Here is a 26,150-nt window from a genome sequence, read left to right on the forward strand (position 1 = left end):
ATTTGATCAAAAGAGGTGCCCTATATACAGTAGGGAATAGGATACCATTTGGGATGTTCACCGTAAATCATTTGTTTTTCTCTCGGGGTCAAGAATATGTTATTCCTCCCCATTTTGAATATCAGACTTTTGCTATAGACTACATCAGACCAGTGTGTGCTATGGATGAACAAGATCCCAGGAGTCACTGAGTAAAGTTTGCCTCCTCAACCCATATAAGCAAGTTCAGCAGTTGTTCGATTTTGTAAACGTGAAGAAATTAAATGGTTTGGTCCATTTATTATATTGTCATTGTATGATAGTGCCACGGTGTTGTATTACTATGGTACTGTCATATGATATAATATTATTATAGTGTAATAGTGTTATTTAATATGTAAATTGTATTGCTATACATTAAATAAAGTATGGGTTTTGATGTACTTCATCCTGGTGTTGTCTATTTGTGTGAGATTTACCGTAGTATGAGGCAGGGTTCTCATTGTTCTGCTTTTATGAGCCCGTTTCTATAGTTGTTAACCCCTCAAGGGCAGTTCTATGGTCACAATGTTGCCCTCTGCTGGTTGTCAGTAGTTGGTTGACAGTTATCCCTAACCTCGCCATTATGCACTTTGGTGTTTCTCAGTGTGCAGGTTGAAAACATTTCATGTCCCCTTTCCCTGGGTCAAATAGGTAATTTACATCTTGTATAAATGACACAAAGAGAACAATTGTGTATTTGTACAGTAATTTTATTTAGAGGCCACAGCTCTTGCATATTACAACTGTTGGCTTTCATAAGGCAAAAGCAAGAATTAATCCACCAGCTAATTTTCACACAAAACGGAAAGCATTCGGAGAGGGTGGGGACCCACGGGCATGCAGCGATGGCTCAGAATGCAATGTACAGCGGTGTATATACAAAACAACAGTGAGACCCAAAGAAATGCCACACATCTCATTCTAATCAAATACGTAATAAAACTAAAAAGACAGACCAACTTTCATTTTGGTAAATAAAAGAAAAACATTTTATTTTCAGCTCTCTTTTCTCTGTAAACGTGCAACTAAATTTAAAATAGATTAGAACCTGTTTCAAGGTCGTTTCAACAATGTAGAAAGAAAAATATAATCTCCAACAAGATATCAAAATGGAGCTTTGAGAATATTGCATTTCTAGAATACCCACTCATTTTAGTTCAAGATGGCTGCTGGACGATGTCTCGTTAGTGATAGGGTGAAAGATTATGAGGTCACAGAGCATTGACACAGATGAGGAACAGACAGTCTAGAACATACTATGGTGCTGAGAGTACAGTAGAGTGAGTAGACGAGATGTTTATCCTAAACAGCATTGAACTTCATTTTCAGTTTGAAGGGTAATTTTCAGTTTGAAGCAGTTGGCATCCACTTAAAGATAGACAATACAAAGAAAAGGGTCTATACACTCATCGTCACAACAATGTACCATTATAATGAATGTAGAATACAACAAAGAAGCGCGATATAGGTTTGCATTGGACAGGGACACACCTAATAATCTCACTCAACATTGTCAAACAAATGGTACTCCATATTGCTTAGGAACACATAGAAATGAATTTAGAAATCACTGAGTCAAAGATATCATCAGTGCTATCTTCATCATGACACAGCTAAACTGTCATTCATGGTTTATTTTTTCAACATCTTTATTTGTATTATTTTTCCTCAGTATAGTAATTACTATTTTTATTGTTTATTATAGGTCCTTCATGGGCATTTTGAGATGACAAAGAGGACCTAACGTGGCTGTCTGAGTAACAGAGTTGATACATGCATTGGTTACCAGGCTAAGTCAAAAGTTGTGAGAGTAGAGGATCGGGGGTCGGGAGTGGAGACGGGGGGGGTCATACGGGGGGTAAAGGGAGGTGTCGGTGTCAGTTCTGAGGTCGGGCGGCGCTGCGCTCTAGTCATCGTCTTCGTCCTCTTCGTCGCTGTCCTTCATGGAGATGCCCCCCATGCCTCCCTCTTTCATGGACGCGTTGGCCTCCTCCAGGGTCAGCCTGTTCCTCACCGTGTCATACATCTTACTGTTCAGGGTGGAGTCTAGCACCCCCTGCAGACGGAAGTCACGGTACTTTTTCTACAAGGAGATGGATGATTAAAAGGGCGATTAGCAAGTATAGAGCGATGAAGTAGCTAAAGGCTCGACAAAGAACTTGTGCCACTGAGTTACAGGTAGATTACATGCCATGATAATCAATGACAGTGAATATAAAGATATGAGGGTCTCTACAATGCACTATTAACCCCTACCATACCATTTTAGCTGGCAGTTTGAAGTGACTCTATCCCATTTTTTTGTCATATCAGATTCGAATCGGATCTTTTTCCGGCAGTCTGAACAACCAAAAAGCACGTGGAATCAGATATATCAAGCCACATTTCATACAAATCTGATTCCTGGTCATGCAACTTGTGTCTGAACAGTCAAATCTGATGAATTTGCTTTTTAGACTGTTATTTTGCATATCTTGTTGCTTGCTAGCTACTCTGCTGACAGTTTGACAAGAACATGTGGTAGCTAACTAATAGGCTTAGGCGATATACCGTTTATACCGTACTGGGTATATTTCGATATACTGACGGTATGATTTTCAATACCGTTGCGGGGGTGTGTCCTACGTCACTGTTTATAAGTTAAGTATAACTATAAGAAATCTAAGATGTGTCAAATAAATGATATCCAGCTGAGGGCTCCAGCTGTGCATTTGGTTTGCTGACTTGCTAGCTAAGTGGTTAGCTGTCAAGATCCAGCTTCTTGGCTACAGCAGAGACATTCAATCCCCTCCTGGATCAAGAACCCTTTTTTGTGCGGTAAAAAAATTGCGCCCCTTGTGTGCACATTCGGTAATAGCGTATACCCCGGTATGTTACAGAAACAATATGGCCGCCATGAAAATCTGAATACCACTCAATCCTACTAACTAGCTTGTTAATTGTTTACAAATAAATGAGTGAATGTGCTAGAAAGCTAGCATGCTAGTTATTGTTCTGAAAGTTGGATCCTCTTATCCTTTAAGGCTTTAAATGTGTTCTTACCCTATGCTTTCAAATATTCAAAGCACCTGGGAGACTTCCATGGCAGGCATTGTTGTCACATTAGCTTGCTACTCAACAACTTCTGAGTGACAGAAAGCATGAGCACCACCACGACCAATCAGCCTACACCATTGCACACACACACCTGCCATTACCATGACAACTAGCGTAGCCATGACAGCAAATGACTAGTCTGAACACACACAAATCCAATTGTCACTTGTAACTTGCTGTTTGGACAGTCAGTATTCCAAAACTGATTTGAGCATTAAGGCCTGCAGTGTGAGCACAAGGCTTTTGTTACCTTGACATGTTTTCAACATACATTTTCAATCATGATCCCATTTTGCCATCAAATAAAGCGACACTAGTGTCAAAATAGTTACAGTAGCTGAGTTACAGTGCAGATGATCAACCCCTACCCTGGCAGTGAGTTACCTTGACGATCCTGATGAGGATCTTGAGCTGGTAGAGATGGAGCTGCTGGTCCATACGCTCAGTGAGCCAGGTCCCCAGCAGGTTCATGGTGGCTGTGTACCATTGCTGCAACACACACAAACACAGCGTTCTCCAGCAAAACACACACACACGTAGACGCAAACACAAACACACACAAACTAGAGCTCTCTGCATATCAAGATGCCACTTGATATGTTCTCTAGTGAACACATACACACGTCTTACAAGCAAAACACACTAACACATAGCGAAGTACTTTCCGACACCTAACACACACAGACATTCACAGTATTTTCCAGGAAAGACAAGACAGACATTTCAGAAAAAAAAGACACACATACACACTCTGCAGTGGAGAAAAAAAACACACACTGAAACATGCATAAAATACTTATTTCCGAAAAAAGCCAACTAAATATTTCAGAATTCCCATTTTTCCAAGCACTGCATGGCACTAAGTAAATCAGAAATAAGAAATGAAATGATGAATAAATTGCCAGGGTATATTAGTAGTGCTAGCTAGACATTACAACTGTAAAATGTCATGTTTTCTGGCACAAACTTTCTGTCTCCAGTACAATCAGGGACAGAAATATCTACTAGAGCCAAGTTGTTCTTAGTAGGTAAATGTCTAAACTGAACATAATATGGCATACCCATATACCATTTGTACAGTATATTGTAAGAGGATCTGAATTTATCATACATGCTTTACTTCAAATGATCTAGACCAGCGCTAAAGCCTTGTGAAGGTTCTTCAATACATATAAGCAACACGACAACATCGTAGAACATTCATTCTACATACTGTAACTTCACAGTCTCGTTTCAACTCGATCAATTGCCCGAAATGAAATCATAATGACAAAGTGAGTAAATGGTTAGGCAGGCAAGGAGCAGACAGTTGTGCTATTTTCTTATACCTTATTTGAAGAATGTTTCATTCATTCAGAGTGTAGGATAAGATTGACCCAGATGATTCATAGTAGAGATCAAGTTATAAGAGAACAGCACACGAGAGAAGAAGAGTGATAAACCAAGGAAGATAGGAAACTGTCATCCTCCTTCGAAAGTCCAGAAAAAAATAATCAACTTTGAGTCATGTGGAGTGAGTAGGCAGGGCCAGGAATGAAAGGCCTGAAGGGCTAGGATTGGACTTGGCTTGGTTGTTTCTTTTGTTGGTTTGATTGGTCTAATTGCCCTAGCTCTAATTTGATTGTACCCAGGTTTGTTTTTGTCCTGTAGAGATAACTGGTTGGTCAGGAGGTTTTGGCTTGACGCTTGAGGTCAGATTTTAGCGGATGGATGCCTGTCCACTTCACACTGTCGCGTTGAGCCTATAGTATGTGCGTGCAGTGCATGCAGACCAGGAAGGAAGGTGGGTTTGGTGGCTTCGTGGGTGGCTGGGTGAGTGCGTGCGTGCGGTTGGTGGGCTGTATGTGTTGTATAGTAGTATGACTGAGGCATAACTCTTAGAGGTGGAAGGTCATGCTAGAAGATGTACACAGGAAGATTATTTGACTTGAAATCATGCCATTCAACATAATGTGCTAAAACAATGCGACATTAGAGATAAGTGCCACTTTTTGAAGAAAAGAGGAGGCGGCAGGAGTTATGGGGTTAATAAAGAAAGAAAGTAATTGAGAGAGTGAATAGAAAGAAAGAGAGAGAGAGAGAGAGAGACGCAGCAGAGATACTACATGCAAAGAGATGGATTGAATATAATAGCATTAGGAGGGAAAATAATGTTAAATAAAACAAAACTGAATCATCAGACACTCCAAAACTAACGGAAATACAACATTTAAAACCAAAACATCCACAGCTCAAAAGACATGGAACAGTCAAACGTGGTAGTGCTGGGTAAGGCCAGGTTAGAGCCAGCTATACAATCACACATGAGAAACAGTGGGGAGGAGGGGCTGTACTCTTTAACAGTGTGGAAACACAGAGAGAGACAGAGACAGTGTTGACCTTAAAGATGGAATTAAACACACTTCACAGTAGTACAACACACCTTGCAAACACAAAATACACACCACTCTAGCACATAACAGCAAACATCACAAACACTCAAAGCCAACACACACACAGTGACAGCGCAGGAACAGTAGGCTACTGCACAAAGTATTACCTCTCATACACTAATACACAGCCAACACACATACTAAACCACTCCAGCACATTGCCACACGCCTTTCAAACATACAAAGCCAACACACACACACACACACCTGTGTACCACAATAGTGTACAGTTTATACATTTCAGGGGTATGAAGCAAACACACGTCACTGTAGTACACCTCACGAAAATGGTGGACACATTATTTCTAATGTACCACATAAGGATTATGTGCTTGTAAGACAGTGCTCTCCTATCAATGGCTTTTGCTTTGCAAGACTGCTTCAAAATGTGAACGTGCATTTTAAAATACTATATATTATTTAGTATTACTTAGATAAAAAGGGAAAGTTGGTTATTACGTATCCTAGTGTTGGAGTTTATTAGATGACCTGTACATCATTTCTTTATCTTTCTTTACCCAGAGAGCACTGCTTTCGATAATCCTGCCCGATGGTGCTTGCTTGGACTCTTTGCTTGTAAACAAAAGTGATCCAACCAATCCACAAAGGTCCAAAAGCACTGTGGCAATGCACACCAGAATACAGTGGGCAGGAGCAGAGGTTCAGAGAACAGAGAAGAAGAGATAGAGAGACAAGGAGAAAAGCCGATAGAGGAAGATAATAAAACACAAGCCTCTTCTGTTCCAGGCTGTGGTAGGCATACACACAGCGCCTGGTCTTAAAATGTGACATATAATATCCCTTTCCTGTCACAATTGTTTTGCCACATTCTGGAAAGCTCCCTCCCTATTGGTCAGGAGACGGCATCTTACTTACATCAAATAACCTTTCTATATACACCTCCTCATTGACCTTATCTCGTAGAATGTCCTGAGAATGGCGGACACAGGTGACATAACCGTCGGCAACGTCCATCCCAGGCTTCTGCAAACACACCAGAAACGTAGACATTGTACATCTGTAATTTATATCCGATTTAGATTAGATTGAGTTTATTAGTCACATGCACAGGGATGCAGATTGTAAACATTTATTGAAAATATATGACAAATATAAATACAAATATAGAAAACTCGATTCAATTAAATAAGGATGTAATGTACTTTATACAAAGACATAGAGGCAGGGTGGGAGGGGCAGTGGTAAGGGGTTATGTGGGAAGAATGTATCAGCTATGCACAGTACAGTTAAATCACCCCAAACACATGAGAATGTATTTTGATTTGAATTAAGGAAACGATAAGTACTTCCTTTCTGACCACATAGCTTTTTAACTGGTTTGACATTTTACAGAGATCGACTGGGACCGGGGCACACTTACAGGGACGTCCACGTACTTTGAGGCAGCTTTCACCTGAAATTGCAGGCAGATTGTGACAAGAAAACATGAGAATTCCATAATTTGCCATCACCAATATACCTAGAATAATTCACGCAAACATTGTACCATCTGGTATGATATTGGAGGCGATACAGTAGAGAAGCCTTGTCTTACCGTGAATGACATGAAAGATGAGAATAGAGTGCCTTCATCGTATCGGGAGATCTTGGCCAACAGACCCTCCAGAATAACCACAAACTGAGAAGTGGGACACACAAACAACAATAAACAAACAAACGAATAATAACAACATTTATCCCAGACTACAAATCACCTTGGTCTACTTTTCTAGTGCCACAAAGCACTATGAGGCCAACCACAATACGAGTTAGGTATCATTAGGGAGGACAAGAAGAAAAATGAACACCTTTGCCACCATGAGTTGGATCATGTCCTTTACACTCTCCTCAATCAGCTCATCTATCTGGGTGTGGTACTGTTTCTGAAAGAGGAATATAACACACATTTCATCTATTTGGGTGGTACAGTTTTAGTAGGTGACCCCTTCTGGGAATTGAACTCACAACCTTTGCATTGGTAGTGGCCACATTCTTACCTCCTGGCCCATCTCCATGGCACACAGCTTGGAAGACTGGTCCTTCGCATCCACCATCACATTGAACATGGTGCATATTGCTGCGGAGATGCGGAAGTCTGTACCCCTGCTGCTCTTTGCCAGCTTGGACTCAAATGCCATCCTAGTGCTGCAATACACGTCAGGGAACATTTCTATGTAATGTATGGCATTTAGTTTGAGGCAGAGGCTCATGTCCAGCCACATGATAGAGAGACACACACCAACACTGGCAGTACACAACACCACACACCAGTGTTCATTTTGGCAGCTATTTTAGTTTTAGTCTTAAAATACATTTTAGTCTTAGTCACATTTGAGTAATTTCATCCTTCGTTAGTTTTAGTTATTATCAGTCGACTAAAACTCATGACAATTTTAGTCTTGTTTTAGTCACAGCTATTTTAGTCTTTTAATAGTCAGTGCAGTTTTTTTCTATTAAATAATGAATATTTAGGCTACGTCTGACTTCATCATGTTCACGTTTAGATAACCTTTTCCGACTAGGCTTGTATACCTTAGCTGGCTACCTTGATATTGTGGCAGATTGTAACCCATGACAGCTACAGGTTAAACAATTTACAGCTTTGATTTCCTCCCCATCATAACCGTCAAAGGTGGTAAATAACAGTGGTTTTCTTGAAAAGGGGATCATTTGAGCTTTCCTAAATTGCCAGTAGTATTACTGTACTCCTAATAGTCAACAAATAGCATTAATTTTTCCCCATAGGAAAAAAGCAACCACAACTCGCATTTGCTGACCGTGGCGCAAGATTTGTCAACACAGATGAATACATAACAGCGCGCATGTTATTTATTCAAAGCAACAATAGCCTACGTGAAAGTAAGAGAGAGTAAACATTGTTACCCCCCTTTTTTTTGATCTTGTCTCATCGCTGCAACTCCCCAAAGGGCTCGGGAGAGGAAGGTCGAGCCATGCGTCCTCCGAAACATGACCCGCTTCTTAACACCCCATCCACTTAACCCGGAAGCATGTTTCAGAGGACACACCATTCAACTGACGACCGAAGTCAGCCTGCAGGAGCCCGGACCACCACAAGGAGTCACTAAAGCGTGATGAGCCAAGTAAAGCCCCCCAGCCAAACCCTCCCCTAACACAGACAGCGCTGGGCCAATTGTGTGCCACCCTATGGGACTCCCAGTCACAGCCAGTTGTGACACAGCCTGGGATCAAATCCGGGTCTGTAGTGACACCTCAAGCACTGCAATGCCTTAGACCACTGCGCCACTCGGGAGTTGAGGTTAGTGACAAGTCAAGTGTCCTGGCTTTGCATCAGTTCAAAAGATTGATAAGTGACTGATGTGACCGTCTGGGAGCTGTGTGGATGAGAGCAGGGCAGATCAGCTCAATCAGACCACGCAACTGAAAGATGTGAATTGTTTCAATGAGAGGATTGCATTAAATATTCTGCATGCATGCTTATGATTGGACAAAACAGATGAAAAGAAGCCTCATGTCAAATAAACATTTCCATTAGTCTCACTTGGAAGTCTCGTCTCGTCACATTTTCGTTGACTAAAATGAAAAGTAATTTGCAATAGTTATAGTTTTTTTTCCCAGGGCATCACGTCTTGTTATCGTCATAGTTTTAGTCTGGAAAAATAGGTCGTTGACAAGTATTTCTCGTCATAGTTATTGTTGACGAAATTAACACAGACACTGACCCCCACACACACCAATACCGACACAACACACAGATAATAACACACCCAGACATACAGTACACATACACACACACAACACACACACACCGTTTGACGCAATTCTCAATCATGTCGCTGGACATGAGCTTCATGCGGTTCTCCAGGTGTTTGGCGAACTCCTCCTCGGGCCAGTGTAGGTCCCTGATGAAGGTCTGCAGGGCCTCCAGCTTCCAAAACAGGTCCTCCGACGTCCCAGAGCCATTGCTGCACACCCACGGTACACCCAAACACACACAGGTCAGAAACCAAAGGTCACAGAAGATAGAGGGGTCAGGGGGGTGTAGAGGAGGATGCTGGTCATCCACATCTCAACACTGGAGTCAAAGGTCCTTTATTCTGACCACACACCGGCCGACTGTTTCAGAGTAATTTCCCTCATATTAACTTCACTTATATATAACATATCATCACTTTAGACAGTGCCAGTGTATGGGGAAAATAAGAGGACAGGGTTGAAAATAACATTTCCATAACCATGCTGTAGCACTAGGTTATTAATAACCTTTTAGGTGTGGAGTGGGTTCATGCAGGATAGTCACTGCAGATATCGCACACACTGACTTGTGTCTGTAATACAACAAAGAGGAGTGGAGAGGTGAGGGAGGGAGGGCGTGTCCTGAAACATGGCTATCATTGTGTGTTCAAAAGTAGGTTTAATTTATCTCTATTGAACTTGGATTTGTTTGGCGTATACGTGATCAATCACAGAAAATAAAACTCCAAAAGAGCAGCCCACTCTCTCACCCCCCACGTCCTCAGGCTGGTGGTACTGGGTGGGTATCCTACAGTACAGTAGCTATTAAACACACCATGCAGTCCTGTCTGAAGGTGCTGCCATCCTGGGTAGAGCTGACTGGGATAGGGGGATGCAGGAAAAGAAGGAGGAGAAGAGGAAAGGAGGACAGGAGAGGGGGCAGATCTCTACTTCGTTGGATGCCAGCTGCACTGAAGTGGTGGTTGCTTCAGAGCATTGAGCGAACAATCCACCCACCCAGTTACCACCGGGAAGAATCTCTACCCACTTACCCACCCCAACCATAGAAATAAAACCACTAGAACAGAAATACCCATTGACTAGAATGGGGATGTCCATTCTTGTGATTCAATTTCTATGATCCCACCCTTTGACCACCTGACCCCGCCCACCCTATCCCACTGGCCACAGACAGTCATGTGAGCCAGGACCAGCAGTATTCATACAGGGTGCTGATGCGATGTTCAACTGTACCTTCCATAAGCAATCACTGGTACAGTCAACTTTCATGAGCACTACGGACTAACCACTGCATTCTTTACAGCTAGTGAAAACTGTAGGAGAGAGGCGGAGAGATACACATTGGACAGAAAATTCCAGATGATCATAATGTCCACTGTTACAATAAATTTCAGTGCAACAAGCCCAAAAACGTCCAGTGAAACATGGTTTGGATCTGTATCTCTATACCTCACAGCTCAACTGCATGCATGTTGAGAGGAAATGAGAGCTTGTCAAATAGCCACTCATTTCAAGAACAAACAAGTCTAAACTTTAAACAAGCCCAAACTACTGTTCGTAACCCCTTTGCAGTGCTCTTGGCATGAACATGATAGGACTGTTTACACCAGATTGTATTTGAGGAACGGAATGGTATCCGTAATGTGTCTGTAATGTGTGTGGTGTGCACTCGTCTATGTAGTTGAGGGACAAAAAAGCTATCTTCCCTCACATAATGCCTAAGCAGGTCATTGGCAAAGACATTTCGAAATCGAAATCGATATTTTCATTTGGCCTTCTATTGTCAATGACCTGCGACAAGGGGACCCCAAAGGGACATCTTCATACCAAGGCAACACGTTGCTGATGCACATCAATCTAAGGTGAACTAGTTGAATACACACTCAGGGTCATAGATAGCAGCCATCCATGACGGGGTGGAAAAACTAGGCATTGTCGGAAGGTTAACTGATAGTCCTGCTACTGGCGGCAGATTTGGTACTTTGGGAATTTGGAGGTTGACATTTGGTATTTGGAGATTCACATTGGGCAGATTACTTGTCAAACTCCTGCAGAAGAGACAGACAAAAAGAACAAAATAAATCCAGAACAGTGGTAATGTAGATGCTGCTGCACTTCAAAGCCATGTGAAACTGTGCAAGTAAAAGTAATCAAATCCAGAACGCAAGAGGAAAAGTCACACAAAGAAACGGATCATCTTCAGACATAATATGTAAAAGTAGCACATAGACAAGAGCAACAGTTAGAGAAGCAGTTGTTTTCTGAAGCACATACAAAAAGAGGACCTACTACATTCAGAATAAGCGGTGGATTGTGTGCATATATATATATATCAAAGGAGCAGTAAGGCAAAACAGCAAAGTTATCCAAAAGACCTATTGTCTATAAATATGTATTTTCCTTTGAGGTTTAGAGCTTTGTAAAGAGCTTCATTTAAAAGAAAGCAACGCAAATGTAAATGGCATGACAAATCAATAACTATTGGTTATAAAGTGAAAAAGAGCAAATTAGCAACACAAAATACACTGGAGAGCTTCTGTCCCTAGTGACATTTCAAAGCACACGCTATGAGGGTTAGTCCACAAAACAAAAGGATGGAAATATTGGAGATTGACTTCAACTAAACTACATGCGACCTAGTCTGGGATGAGGGTCCCGAATGTGGCACAGTATTGCCTGTTGCACATTTGCAAGTTTACCGCACAATATCCGCTAAAGCCTGAAGCTTCTAATCACAAAACAAATATATATTTTTAATAATACCGTATGAGTCATTGCTACCATCATATTCAGGTTTAATTTGTTTCTGGAGTTCGAAAAACTAATTTCCGAGATCTATGTCCCCTACTAAACGTTTTATGAATGCCTTTTGGGATAGGTTTTCCTTATCAGAAAATAAACTCCTTATCTATTACTCTCCTCAAACTGCTCTGGCTGAGGAGTGTGCTGAGGCGGTCAATAAGGAGTGAACAACATGACTGCTCTCCTAAATACAGTAGTCTTGTAGGAGTGTCTCTCTCCTGGCCTCTCCTAGACCAGACAGTTAGTGTGAGGAAGGACGGCCCCTTACTTTACAGGCACCCAGGACTCTCCCTCAAAGCCCCTGGTGATAGACTGAGCGATGGAGGACTCCATCAGGTCCACATATCTAACCACCAGGGGAGCATAGAGGTCCTGCAGGTGTTTGTGGAATTTCCCATTGCACAGGTGATCTAGAAGCAGAAGAAGAGAGAGAATAGAGAGATTATAACTACATATATATTGTTATATAGTTAGATTGTTATTATAGCTATAAACACGACAGAGGGGCAGTGATCAAGGCAGAAGAGAGAGAGCGAGAATACCGTATTGATATTATAGCGTAAACTTCTCAGAGGCGCAGGACCAAGCCGTGTGTGTGTGCCACAGGACAGTGTGTGTTTTATTGTTTTACTATACTCGGCCTTGTCTCAGGATGGTAAGTTTGTGGTTGAAGATATCCCTCTAGTGGTGTGGGGGCTTTGGCAAAGTGGGTGGGGTTATATCCTACCTGTTTGGCCCTGTCCGGGGGTATGTGTCTCCCGACCTCTCATCTCAGTCTCCAGTATTTATGCTGCAATAGTTTGTGTCGGGGGGCTAGGGTCAGTCTGTTATATCTGGAGTATTTCTCCTGTCTTATCCGGTGTTCTGTGTGAATTTAAGTATGATCTCTCTAATTCTCTCTCTCTCTCTCTTTCTTTCTTTCTTTCTTTCTCTGAGGACCTGAGCCCTGGGACCTAGGACCATGCCTCAGGACTACCTGGCCTGATGACTCCTTGCTGTTCCCAGCCCACCTGGTCGTGCTGCTGCTGCAGTTTCAACTGTTCTGCCTGTGGCTATGGAACCCTGACCTGTTCACCTGACGTGCTACCTGTCCCAGACCTGCTGTTTTCAACTCTCTAGAGACAGCTGGAGCGGTAGAGATACTCTGAATGATTGGCTATGAAAAGCCAACTGACATTTACTCCTGAGGTGCTGACCTGGTGCACCCTCGACAACCACTGTGATTATTATTATTTGACCCTGCTGGTCATCTATGAACATTTGAACATCTTGGCCTGTTCTGTTATAATCGCCATCCTGTTCTGTTAAAATCTCCACCCGGCACAGCCGGAAGAGGACTGGCCACCCCTCATAGCCTGGTTTCTTTCTAGGTTTCTTTCTAGGTTCTGGCCTTTCTAGGGAGCTTTCCTAGCCACCGTGCTTCTACGCCTGCATTGCTTGCTGTTTGGGATTTTAGGCTGGGTTTCTGTACAGCACTTTGTGACATCAGCTGAAGGAAGAAGGGCTTTATAAATACATTTGATTGATTGAATCTGGTCTGAATGGAAGAGTGGCCAACACATGGGCGGCAGTGGTTAGCGCGTTGCTAACAACCGAAAGGTTGCTGGATCGAATCCCCGAGCTGACAAGGTAAAAATCTGTCATTCTGCCCATGAGCAAGGCAGTTAATCCACTGTTCCCTGCGCTCCCGAAGACATGGATGTTGATTAAGGCAGTCCCCTGCACCTCTCTGATTCAGAGGGGTTGGTTTAAATGCAGAAGACACATTTCAGTTGAATGCATTCAGTTGTACAACTGATTAGGTATCCCTCTTTCCCTATCCTAGGTCTATCTATGTTTCCTGGGGGGGGGGAAAGCTAGAACCACTTTTAGCTATCTAAGGTGGGTAAAAACATTTGGATGGGTGGTTAAGCCCTTTCACATTCCAAGTCCAACTTGTTCCTTAATGTTTATTGGATGGAGAAGGCTATTGGTGTATATAGAAGAGAAACATGAAACATACAGTCAGTGCGGAGGAAATCGTTGAGCAGCTGGAAGAGAGGGAAGCTGTCCCAGCTCTCAGGAGACTGGATCTCCAGAGCAGCATCCATGTCCACGGCGTACATGGCCAGGAAGGTCTCAGCGTGCTCCGTCATCAGGTCAGACCACCAGGCAAAGGCCTAGACACACACAGATACCACGGACAGGACAGGGACAGAACCAAGGAGGGGGTGAACGGTGAACACAAGCCCCAGTCAGGGTGTGAGGATGTGGGGTAGAGCAGGCAGGACAGAGAGGGAGCAGAGCAGACTTGGGAGGATAACACATACTGGATGGAGCTAATCAGAGCTCTAACAAACCCACGCCAGCATAGCACAGTGGACTGATATATCATGTGTAGGTAGGTGGACCATTAAATGTAGTGATTATATGCAGTTAAATATAGTAATGGATGTCTGTAGCCTTGCAAACCCATGTGTTCTCCAAGAATGAGTAAAACCAACCCACAGCTCTTTCTGGTGAAGACTAAAGGGGTTGGGGCTAATTGAAACCTTAGATAGCCTCCCACCAATGTGAGAACAAGTTTACAATACATTTATACACAAAGCCGGTAATAGCACAATAATATCATAAAGCTGATCCATTCTGTTCTATTCATTGATCATTGATCAGATATCTCTAGATTGGGGGGGGGGGGGGGGGGGGGGGGGGGGGGGGGCTTTTCTCATGCAGACTGAGGTGGAAAACTCCCTACATGCTCACCAGGACCAGGATGGACCTGGGGTTTCCACCATTCACATCATTGCCATACCAACAGAACACTCCTCATTAGATGTGAATGTGACACAGGTCATGTCCATGCACTGCTCTCAGCCATATAATAGGAAGTAGGCACACGAACCGCAGACTGCAGCACATAGCTTCTCTACTTGCTACAGGGTTTCCAGAGGGACAATTTCTGGACAAACCAGTGTTCTTGATATGGTTTTCCCAGATATTTTGGGACTACTAGTTAGAGTAAACAATGGTACTTAGTAGGCCAGAAAGAGGTATTTTTCCATGTCTATTTCCATTGACCTTTCTGCTTCTATCGATTTTGCTGCTGTGCTTGCAGTCTGGGCTTGGGTTATTTGCTCATCGTTGGAAAAACTTGACAGGACGAATAATCATTCCTGTTATGCTGCATGCTTTTATTCCATATCGAATCGATACCCCTGTAAAAACATCTGCCATAGAGGGACTATAGTTGCACAGCGCAGGGGGACGGCACTGCAGTCAAGTCCTCACTTACCTGTCTGACCACTTACATGCCCACCCCCTGCCTGACTATTTACAATGCTATAGATTATTGGTGTTACAGTACAGGCAGAAGACCAAGCTGTGCTCCATCATCATCATCACTATCATCATCATCATCATCATACACAGGGCAGGGGAGAGTGTGGACTCAGGGAGAGGAGTGGGTGGGGATGGGTGGGTGGGTGGACAGGTAAACTGGATGCTCCATCCTATGTTGGGGGAAGGGAACACAGGCAAGGCCCAGGCCTCTACAGCATGCCCAAGCTCGGTGCTCCATCTCAGCCAGAGAAGTTACAGGCTCCAGTGCTGCAGCAGGCACCATCATTCACAACAGTCCCAATACAACAAGCCCAAAAGAGCAGTCCTGGACTGTACCAACACGTCAGAGAAATGGGGGCAGGGCATCTACTGGACATGCACAAACCATTAGAGGGTTGGAGGGGGGAGGGGTGTTCTCATTCAACTTCACCACATACCTCTTTGCCCTGCAGGGAGCGAACATCACCGATCATACAGACAGTGAAAACACAGGGAGGATAGTCACATTAATGTATCTACAGCATCAAGCATTTCTTTACAGGATTACTGAGTGGAGGAACAATTCTTAGACGGAAAAAGGGAAAGGAGAGAGATGGAAGAGGAGAAGCCGGAAGGAGGAGGAATGTTCTAAATGTTCAAAGAGAGGGAACCGCGATTTGAAACCCGAACTTAAAGCTGGATGGAGGAAGGAGAGGATAGACACATTTATGTTCATGGTGGAGATTGGGATTCAATCCAACCCTAAAAGAACCACAAAGAGTATACGGTGGCATATCTCACTTCAACATGCTGCTAGAGAGAAGAAGACTAGTCGCTATGGCCCCATGGACATGCTCTATGATCAAAGTGATGCTGTGCAGCCTATAGTATGGCGGGGCGTTACAGTCAGCATGTTAGCTGATGTTTCTGAACCAACACACAACAGCCACCCATCCCTCTCTAGTGGATTTCCCTCAGCCTTATAACACTAAGGGCAGCCTCTGTGCAGGCCAACATGCGATAAATAGGGAGAGGAGGTTTGTGATGGGTCTGAGGAGAAAGAGAAATAAGTATACTGTACCGATTGATCTCCAGAACTTGTGACTGCAGCCTGTCAAGCATATGTCAGAGAGATAGAATACATCTGCTTATCTGCATTCATCTTATTGATCCCATAGGATCACCTGTAGATCTTCTATACATGCTCATCATGCTTTTACATTCATTTGTTATACTTTTAGGCAAATACAGAGGAAAAGGGAAACCTATTTAGTGATGTTTCTATTTCATGTTCCAGCTTCTCAGCTAAAGTAACACTGAATGAGCATGCTTCACCTACTGTACAGTATGACTAGGAGCAGCTAGCCTACATTAGAGCTACCTGTAATGTTCTGTACTCTACTGTACACAATAAGCTGAAATCAAATCAGGCATTACCATCTTTCAAGGTAACCAATGTTTTATGTAGCATTGCACCACTGGGGTTATGAATTTTGAGTCAGTGGAGAAGGGAACGGCACACTTCACCACTCTCCCACTTTAAAATGCCTCCTTTGGTAAAAATAGTGCACTGGTACAATGTTAACATCCATTATTCATCTCCCATTAAGGATTTCTACCTGTGTAATAAATCTTTGATGACATTTTTTTTTTTTTTTTAAGTTACCCATGCACAAAGACAGCGCTATATATGAACAGGTGTCAGGAAGGAATAGACTAGCTCCCTCCTCCATGCCCAGGTGTCGGAGGAGGTAAAGAAGTGAGATAGATAAAGAGAGGGATGAGAGGAGGAGAAGAGGAGGAGTTACCCACTCACCTCCGCATGATGTTCCTGGTTCTGCTGGAGGACCTCTATGACTAGCTCGGCCAGGCGAATAGTGTCCTCCAGTTTTTTGGCGGGCGTGACTAACCGGCCTACGTTCTCTGGAGCAGAAGGATTAGGGGTAAGGAAGGGGGTTAGTTAGGCAGAGAGAGGGGTAGCTAACAGTGCCCATCTGTATGGTTAACCCCAGAAATCGTTGAAACGAAAGACGTATGTGCTTATGCTGTGTCGTATGGTTTCTAAAGCATGCATGCAATATAAACTGGCACTGGGGCATTGTCGGTAGACAGTCAATGTGAGGAGATGTCGGCCAAAACAGTCAGGTAGAATCGACTGACTAAATCTATCCCATGGAGAAACCAAAATCTTTGTTATACTCAACATGCAAAATGCTCTTGTGCTCTTAATGCTTTTGCTGCCTGGGATTATTGATGTTGAGTTTGTAACAAATATGGTTTGTAAGATCTACGGTGTACCTGGACACTGTTTTTTAATATATCATCTGCTGACATAAAATTTGTTAGGACAGTTTAATGTGGTGAAATGAGGTCGCCAGAACATTAACGATAATGTGTCAAAATGAGCAAAACATCAGAACATTCAATTGGACGGCTCAAATTAATTTGAAATAATGAGGACATAGAACTGTACATAGAACTGTACAGAGATAATATTGGTAAATTCATCATACCACATGTATCATAAACTCAGCAAAAAAAGAAACGTCCTCTCACTGTCAACTGCGTTGATTGTCAGCAAACTTAACATGTGTAAATATTTTCATGAACATAACAAGATTCAACAACTGAGACATAAACTGAACAAGTTCCACAGACATGTGACTAACATAAATGGAATAATGTGTCCCTGAACAAAGGGGGATCAAAATCAAAAGTAACAGTCAGTATCTGGTGTGGCCACCAGCTGCATTAAGTACTGCAGTGCATCTCCTCCTCATGGACTGCACCAGATTTGCTAGTTCTTGCTGTGAGATGTTACCCCACTCTTCCACCAAGGCACCCTGCAAATTCCCGGATATTTCTGGGGGGAATGGCCCTAGCCCTCACCCTACAATCCAACACGTCCCAGACGTGCTCAATGGGATTGAGATCCGGGCTCTTTGCTGGCCATGGCAGAACACTGACATTCCTGTCTTGCAGGACATCACGTATAGAACGAGCAGTATGGCTGGTGGCATTGTCATGCTGGAGGGTCATGTCAGGATGAGCCTGCAGGAAGGGTACCACATGAGGGAGGAGGATGTCTTCCCTGTAACGCACACCGTTGAGATTGCCTGCAATGACAACAAGCTCAGTCCGATGATGCTGTGACACACCGCCCCAAACCATGACGGACCCTCCAAATCGATCCCGCTCCAGAGTACAGGCCTCGGTATAACGTTCATTCTTTCGACGATAAACGCTAATACGACCATCACCCCTGGTGAGACAAAACCGCAACTCGTCAGTGAAGAGCACTTTTTGCCACTCCTGTCTGGTCCAGCGACGGTGGGTTTGTGCCCATAGGCGATGTTGTTGCTGGTAATGTCTGGTGAGGATCTGCCTTACAACAGGCTTACAAGCCCTCAGTCCAGCATCTCTCAACCTATTGCGGACAGTCTGAGCACTGATGGAGGGATTGTGCATTCCTGGTGTAACTCAGGCAGTTGTTGATGCCATCCTGTACCTGTCCCGCAGGTGTAATGTTCGGATGTACAGATCCTGTGCAGGTGTTGTTACACGTGGTCTGCCACTGCGAGGACGATCAGCTGTCCGTCCTGTCTCCCTGAGTGCTGTCTTCGGCTTCTCACAGTACAGACGTTGCAATTTATTGCCTTGGCCACATCTGCAGTCCTCATGCCTCCTTGCAGCATGCCTAAGGCACGTTCACACAGATGAGCAGGGACCCTGGGCATCTTTCTTTTGGTGTTTTTCAGAATCAGTAGAATGGCCTCTTTAGTGTCCTAAGTTTTCATAACTGTGACCTTAATTGCCTACCATCTGTAAGCTGTTAGTGTCTTCCACAGGTGCATGTTCATTAATTGTTTATGGGTCATTGAACAAGCATGGGAAACAGTGTTTAAACCCTTCACAATGAAGATCTGTGAAGTTATTTGGATTTTTACAAATGATCTTTGAAAGACAGGGTCCTGAAAAAGGGACGTTTCTTTTTTTGCTGAGTTTATATGTCTACATTTTGAAAAGTTAAGTTCGATTGTGCCTATTTATTCTCATAATTTTTTGGTCATGTCATACACTATGGTTTGTTGTGTGATTATGTACTAACTGTTCTACTATGTAGCCAACTAGCCATGCATTCTAAAAGGACCCGGAACCCCACAGCATAGTTAAAAGGGGGTCATGCAGTGCCAGGGGAATGGCAGAAGACTCCTTGCAGAGCCTTTATGTTGGTCCTTAGAAGTATAATGAGCAGAATGATAATGTAGTGATTGTCATTGTCAAATGTATCATACTTCATCCATATCCAATGTGTTCAATTGTTTTGAAATATGTCATGTTATCAGAGAATGGACTCATCTATTTGCATACAATCTTCCAGATTCTATGTTCTGTGACAATGAAATTATAATGCAACATTTTCCTCAGTGTGTATTTGAATACTGATAGCCAGATATGTTGAGGTAAACTCATATTGCATTATTTCTCTCAACACATTGGAGATGCTACCTTTTAATGTGTATTTGTGAGAGATTGTTTTTCTTGATCAGTTTCAGATTTATTTACCTTTATTCAATGTATCATATCAGGAAAAACGATGGAAAAAAAATTCATGAATTGAAACACGCACCTCTGTATTCAATTCATGAATGGAATTGAAATACATTTCCCTGAAAATGACTGTTATAAAGTAACACAATCTCTGCACAAAGAATAGTTTGCTAAATGTTGGCATACCAAGAAAAGAGGGGGAATTTGAAAGGTTTTATGTGTGTGTTAAAATGTGTATGTGGTTACATAAATATATATATATATATATATATACATACATTCAGACCCCTTGACTTTTTCCAAATGTTGTTAATGTTACAGCCTCATTCTAAAATGGATTAAATACAAAAAGAATCCTCAGCAGTCTACCCACAATACCCCATAATGACAAAGTGAAAACAGGTTGAGAAATTATTGCAAATGTATTAAAAATGAAACAGAAATACCTTATTTACATACATATTCAGACCCTTTGCTATGAGACTCAAAACTGAGCTCAGGTGCATCAAGTTTCCATTGATCACCCTTGAGGTTTTTCTACAACTTGATTGGAGTCCAGCTGTGGTAAATTAAATTGATTGGACATCATTTGGAAAGGTACATAGCAATCTATAAAAGGTCCCACAGTTGACAGTGCATGTTACAGCAAAAAACCAAGCCATGAGGTCAAAGGAATTGTCCGTAGAGCTCAGAGACAGGATTGTGTCGAGGCACAGATCTGGGGAAGGGTACCAAAACATTTCTGTAGCATTGAAGGTCCCCAAGAACACAGTGCCCTCCATCATTCTTAAATGGAAGAAGTTTGGATCCACCAAGACTCTTCCTAGAGCTGGCCGCCCGTCCAAACGGAGCAATCAGGGAGAAGGGCCTATGGTCACTCTGAAAGAACTCTAGAGATCCTCTGTTGAGATGGGAGAACCTTCCTGAAGGACAACCATCTCTGCAGCACTCCACCAATCAAGCCTTTATGGTAGAGTGGCCAGACGTAAGCCACTCCTCAGTAAAAGGCACATGACAGCCCACTTGGAGTTTGCCAAAAGGCACCTAAAGACTCTCAGACCATGAGAAACAAGATTCTCTGGTCTTATGAAACCAGGATGGAACTCATGCTGCGGGGATGTTTTTCAGGGGTCAGGATCGAGGGAAAGATGAACGGAGTAAAGTACAGAGAGATCCTTGATGAAAACCTGCTCAAGAGTGCTCAGGACCTCAGACTGGGGCGAAGGTTCACCTTCCAAGAGGACCACAACCCTAAGCACACAGCCAAGACAATGCAGGAGTGGCTTCAGGACAAGTCTCTGAATGTCCTTGAGTGGCCCAGCCAGAGCCCGGACTTGAACCCAATCAGCAACGCTCCCCATCCAACCTGACAGAGCTTGAGAGGATCTGCAGAGAAGAATGGGAGAAACTTCCCAAGTACAGGTGTGCCAAGCATGTAGCATCATACCCAAGAAGACTCGAAGCTGTAGTCGCTGTCAAAGGTGCTTCAAAAATTTGCAAACATTTCAGAAAACCTGTTTTACTATGTCATTATGGGGTATTGTGTGTTGATTGATGACAAGAAAACACAAAAAAGGCTGTAACATAACAAAATGTGAAGTCAGGTGGTCTGAATACCTTCCGAGGGGAATATATATATATATATATATATATATTTATTTACAGTTGAAGTCGGAAGTTTACATACACCTTAGCCAAATACATTTAAACTCAGTTGTTCACAATTCCAGACATTTATTCAGAGTAAAAATTCGCTGTCTTAGGTCAGTTAGGATCACCACTTTATTTTAAGAATATGAAATGTCAGAATAATAGTAGAGAGAATGATTTATTTCAGCTTTTATTACTTTCATCACATTCCCAGTGGGTCAGAAGTTTACATACACTCAATTAGTATTTGGTAGCATTGCCTTTAAAATTGTTTAACTTGGGTCAAATGTTTCGGGTCGCCTTCCACAAGCGTCCCACAATAAGTTGGGTGAATTTTGGCCCATTCTTCCTGACAGAGCTGGTGTAACTGAGTCAGGTTAGTAGGCCTCCTTGCTCGCACATGGTTTTCAGTTCCTCCCACACATTTTCGATAAGATTGAGGTCAGGGCTTTGTGATGGCCACTCCAGTACCTTGACTTTGTTGTCCTTAAGCCATTTTGCCACAACTTTGGAAGTATGCTTGGGGTAATTGTCCAGTTGAAAGACCCATTTGTGACCAAGCTTCAACTTCCTGACGGATGTCTTGATGTTGCTTTAATATATCCACATAATTTTCCTCCCTCATGATGCCATCTATTTTGTGAAGTGCACCAGTCCCTCCTGCAGCAAAGCACCCCCACAACATCATGCTGCCACCCCCGCACTTCACGGTTGGGAGGGTGTTCTTCGGCTTGCAAGCCTCCCCCTTTTTCCTCCAAACATAACGATGGTCATTATGGCCAAACAGTTCTATTTTTGTTTCATCAGACCAGAGGACATTTCTCCAAAAAGTACAATCTTTGTCCCCATGTGCAGTTGCAAACTGTAGTCTGGCTTTTTTATGGCTGTTTTGGAGCAGTGGCTTCGTCCTTGCTGAGCAGCATTTCAGGTTATGTCAATATAGGACTCGTTTTACTGTGGATATAGATACTTTTGTACCTGTTTCCTCCAGCATCTTCACAGGGTCCTTTGCTGTTGTTCTGGGATTGATTTGCACTTTTTGCAACAAAGTACGTTCATCTCTAGGCGACAGAACGCGTCTCCTTCCTGAGCGGTATGATGGCGGCGTGGTCCCATGGTGTTTATACTTGTGTACTATTGTTTGTACATATGAACGTGGTACCTTCAGGCGTTTGGAAATTGCTCCCAGGGATGAACCAGACTTGGTTCTGAGGTCTTGGCTGATATCTTTTGACTTTCCCATGATGTCAAGCAAAGAGGCACTGAGTTTGAAAGTAGGCCTTGAAATACATCCACAGGTACACCTCCAATTGACTCAAATGATGTCAATTAGCCTATCAGAAGCTTCTAAAGCCATGACATCATTTTCTGGAATTTTCCAAGCTGTTTAAAGGCACAGTCAACTTAGTGTTTTAAACTTCTGACCCACTGGAATTGTGATACAGTGAAACAATCTGTCTGTAAACAATTGTTGGAAAAATGACTTGTGTGATGCACAATGTAGATGTCCTAACCGACTTGCCAAAACTATAGTTTGTTAACAAGAAATTTGTGGAGTGGTTGAAAAACAAGTTTTAATGACTCCAACCTAAGTGTATGTAAACTTCCGACTTCAACTCTGTGTGTGTGTGTGTTTGTGTGTGGGTGTGTGTGTGTGTGTTTGTGTTTAGGGTAGGTGTATATTGGGGCTAAGCTAAAAGTCAAACAGGGCTTCACCTGGATCATTTGGATCCGGCTTTTTATCTTTCTCAACTTGAAACAGAGAGAGAGAAGGAGAGAAAAGAAAGAGAAAAGAGGAGATATTTAGGATTATAACACACTACGGTTAATATTTTATGTTCCAGAAGAGAGTGACAAGATTTTACACTTTACTCTGCTCCGTCTGACCCTTGACCTTTCGAGAGAACACCGGGAACTCTGCAGGAGTGTGTTAGGTAGTTGACAGACGTTTCATTGACAAAACTCCACAGACATACACGTAGGTACAGACACGCTAAAACGTTGAGACATTAGCCTGAGGAGAAGTCAAAAGTAAAGAAGCAACAACAACAGGATGTAGTTAACAGTAGCAGACAGACACAGCTTTAGACCGTCGTTATTTAGACGCAAGACAAACAGCAGCTGCACCAACCAAAGACAGGACACATTGACCGGTGGTGGGTTGAGTTGAGCTGAGTTAAAATACATATTATAGGAACTCTGTGTGCATACACCCAATCCTTTCTGTCCTCCTGGTATCGTAGCTCTGCCTGCAGCTGCTGCTCTGCTCTACTGCCTCCCTCTCTGGGTTTCTCTGTCTCTGGCAGTGACATAGCATCATACCTGTCTGTCCCAGCGCACAGCGTGGCGTGGTGAGCCCACACTCACTGACACATGACCAGACGACTGAAGGAGATAACACAGAGCAAAGTAAAAAATGCATTCAAGTCACATGGGTGGGCATGGGCATATGTCCAACCAAAAGAAAGAAGCTTACAGACCAGACCGACAGATCATTCATGTTGGTCACAGACAGATGGGAGACTGTAGGTCCCTGATAGTAGGACCACTACAGTGCTGTTGCAGTGTCTCCCCAGACAGACCTCCACAGACCAGACTGGCTCTCTCTCTCTCCCCACTCGCTCTCGGCAGACATGAGCGACGGATAAAAAAAGCACAGAGGAGGAAGGAGTGGACATAGCTGAGAGGAAGGTGGGAGGGGGTGATGTGGTGAAAGAAAGTTGAAAGAGGGAGGGAGGAGAGACAGGGGGAAGATGAGGTAGGTACTCACGGATGGTTAAATCCATCACTTGTGACGCCAAGCAGAAGACAGGGTGCTCAAACATTTCCCTCTTTCTCCCTACAAAAGAGGAGGATTGGGGCATGCAAGAGGCTGGGGTCAGAGGTTAGGGTGATAGGTTGTAGGTCAGAGGAGATGGCAAGGCAGAGAACTGTCCTGGGTTGCGTTCATTAGGGCACACTGTAGCAAAATGTTTTGTAACAGAAAACAGTCCAGGTAGTTCTCCATTGTTTCAGTCTGTTTTCTTTCATTTTGTGGCCTAACGAACACAATCATGGTGAGTATTGACTTGGATTGGGGCTGCGGATGACTGGGTTCAATAACTAGTGTTTTACCACTATTTTCTTAATATTGGACCAACAGCATCACAAGGATAGGGAAAATAGGTCTACTTGGTATATCTTCCAGATAGTAAGGGATAAACACCTTAGTATCTTTGAAACCCTGGGTATGTCTTTTTAGTTATTGACTACACGTTTTGGATCAATCTGTTGACATGCATGTCAAAGCAAACACTGCATGTGACTTTGTAGGGAAACCAAAATGGTGTTTTGCAAGTAATAATAGAGTACTGTATATCTAATTGAAGGTGAAATGGTGACATGTCGTGGCTAGTTAATACCTAAAAGACAAACCTTTCCATAATGTATTGTAGTACATGCAGGTAACAGATGCTGGGTTGTCTGTGTCCAATCCGAGCATTCTTTTTCATTGGCTTCAAAACCACTTATCACAGAAATGTGAGGTGATAAATGTGGCGAAGCCAATGAGATGAGAGAGAGGAAGAGGACAGCAGACAGAGGAACAGGGAGAGGAGTGTAATGGTCCGCAGGAAGAACAAGAGGAAAGATAAGGTAAGAGACAGAGAAAGAGAGGGAAAAGGAGAGGGAGAGTAGGACAAGGGTCCCCAGGAAGGGGATGGGCCAAAGTAAGATTTATTTGATAAATCTTAGATTATAGACCCTGGAGTCTAGGGGTGGAGATACAGTCAGAAAGGAGTAGTGGGTCAGGAAGGGGAGTTCTGTTCAGGGGAAATCTGCTTCTAGCTACTATGTACACTACATGACCAAAAGTATGTGGACACCTGCTCGTCACACATCTCATTCCAAAATCATGGGCATTAATATGGAGTTGGTTCTCACATTGCTGCTCTAACAGCCTCCACTCTTCTGGGAAGCCTTTCCATTAGATGTTGGAACATTGCTGCGGGGACTTGCTTCCATTCTGCCACAAGAGCATTAGTGAGGTTGGGCGCTGATGTTGGCCGATTAGGCTTGGCTCGCAGTCGGCGTTCCAATTCATCCCAAAGGTGTTCGGTGAGGTTGAGGTCAGGGCTCTGTGCAGGCCAGTCATGTTCTTCCACACCGATTTCGACAAACCATTTCTGTATGAGGCTCGCTTTGTGCACGGGGGTATTGTCATGATGAAACAGGAAAGGGCCTTCCCCAAACTTTTGCCACAAAGGTGGAATCTCAGGATCGTCAAGAATGTCATTGTATGCTGTAGCGTTAAGATTTCCCTTCACTAGAACTAAGGGGCCTAGCCCGACCTATTAAAAACAGCCCCAGACCATTATTCCTCTATCAAATTTTACAGTTGGAACTATGCATTGGGGCAGGTAGCGTTCTCCTGGCATCCACCAAACCCAGATTGGTCCGTCGGACTCTCAGATAGTGAAGCGTGATTCATCACTCCAGAGAACGCGTTTCCACTACTCCAGAGTCCAATTGCGGTGAGCTTAACACCACTACAGCCGAGGCTGCGCATTGCGCATGGTGATCTTAGGC

The 26,150-nt window shown here is 43.3% G+C and overlaps 1 protein-coding gene across 7 annotated transcripts in view; it reads right to left on the reverse strand.

Moving 5' to 3' along the window:
• Positions 1-1,927: 1,927 nt before the first annotated feature.
• Positions 1,928-26,150, reverse strand: part of LOC120025942 (calcium-dependent secretion activator 1-like) — a 145,903-nt gene continuing 121,680 nt past the window's right edge. For 3 of the 7 annotated variants that reach the window (XM_038970729.1, XM_038970737.1, XM_038970720.1), the window contains 11 exons: positions 17,200-17,306; positions 14,089-14,245; positions 12,355-12,496; positions 9,338-9,493; positions 7,547-7,694; positions 7,358-7,432; positions 7,105-7,188; positions 6,931-6,963; positions 6,426-6,533; positions 3,502-3,606; positions 1,928-2,104 (listed from right to left, as the gene is read on the reverse strand). In XM_038970729.1, the coding sequence (XP_038826657.1) occupies positions 1,928-2,104; positions 3,502-3,606; positions 6,426-6,533; positions 6,931-6,963; positions 7,105-7,188; positions 7,358-7,432; positions 7,547-7,694; positions 9,338-9,493; positions 12,355-12,496; positions 14,089-14,245; positions 17,200-17,306 (1,292 nt within the window). Of the gene's footprint in view, positions 2,105-3,501; positions 3,607-6,425; positions 6,534-6,930; positions 6,964-7,104; positions 7,189-7,357; positions 7,433-7,546; positions 7,695-9,337; positions 9,494-11,167; positions 11,333-12,354; positions 12,497-14,088; positions 14,246-15,841; positions 15,851-17,199; positions 17,307-24,354; positions 24,424-26,150 lie in introns of all 7 variants that reach the window. The other 4 variants (XM_038970696.1, XM_038970686.1, XM_038970713.1 and 1 more) reach the window with 4 other exon arrangements.

This window comes from Salvelinus namaycush, chromosome 2 (genome assembly GCF_016432855.1).
Source record: "Salvelinus namaycush isolate Seneca chromosome 2, SaNama_1.0, whole genome shotgun sequence".
NCBI classification, from domain to species: Eukaryota; Metazoa; Chordata; class Actinopteri; order Salmoniformes; family Salmonidae; genus Salvelinus; species Salvelinus namaycush.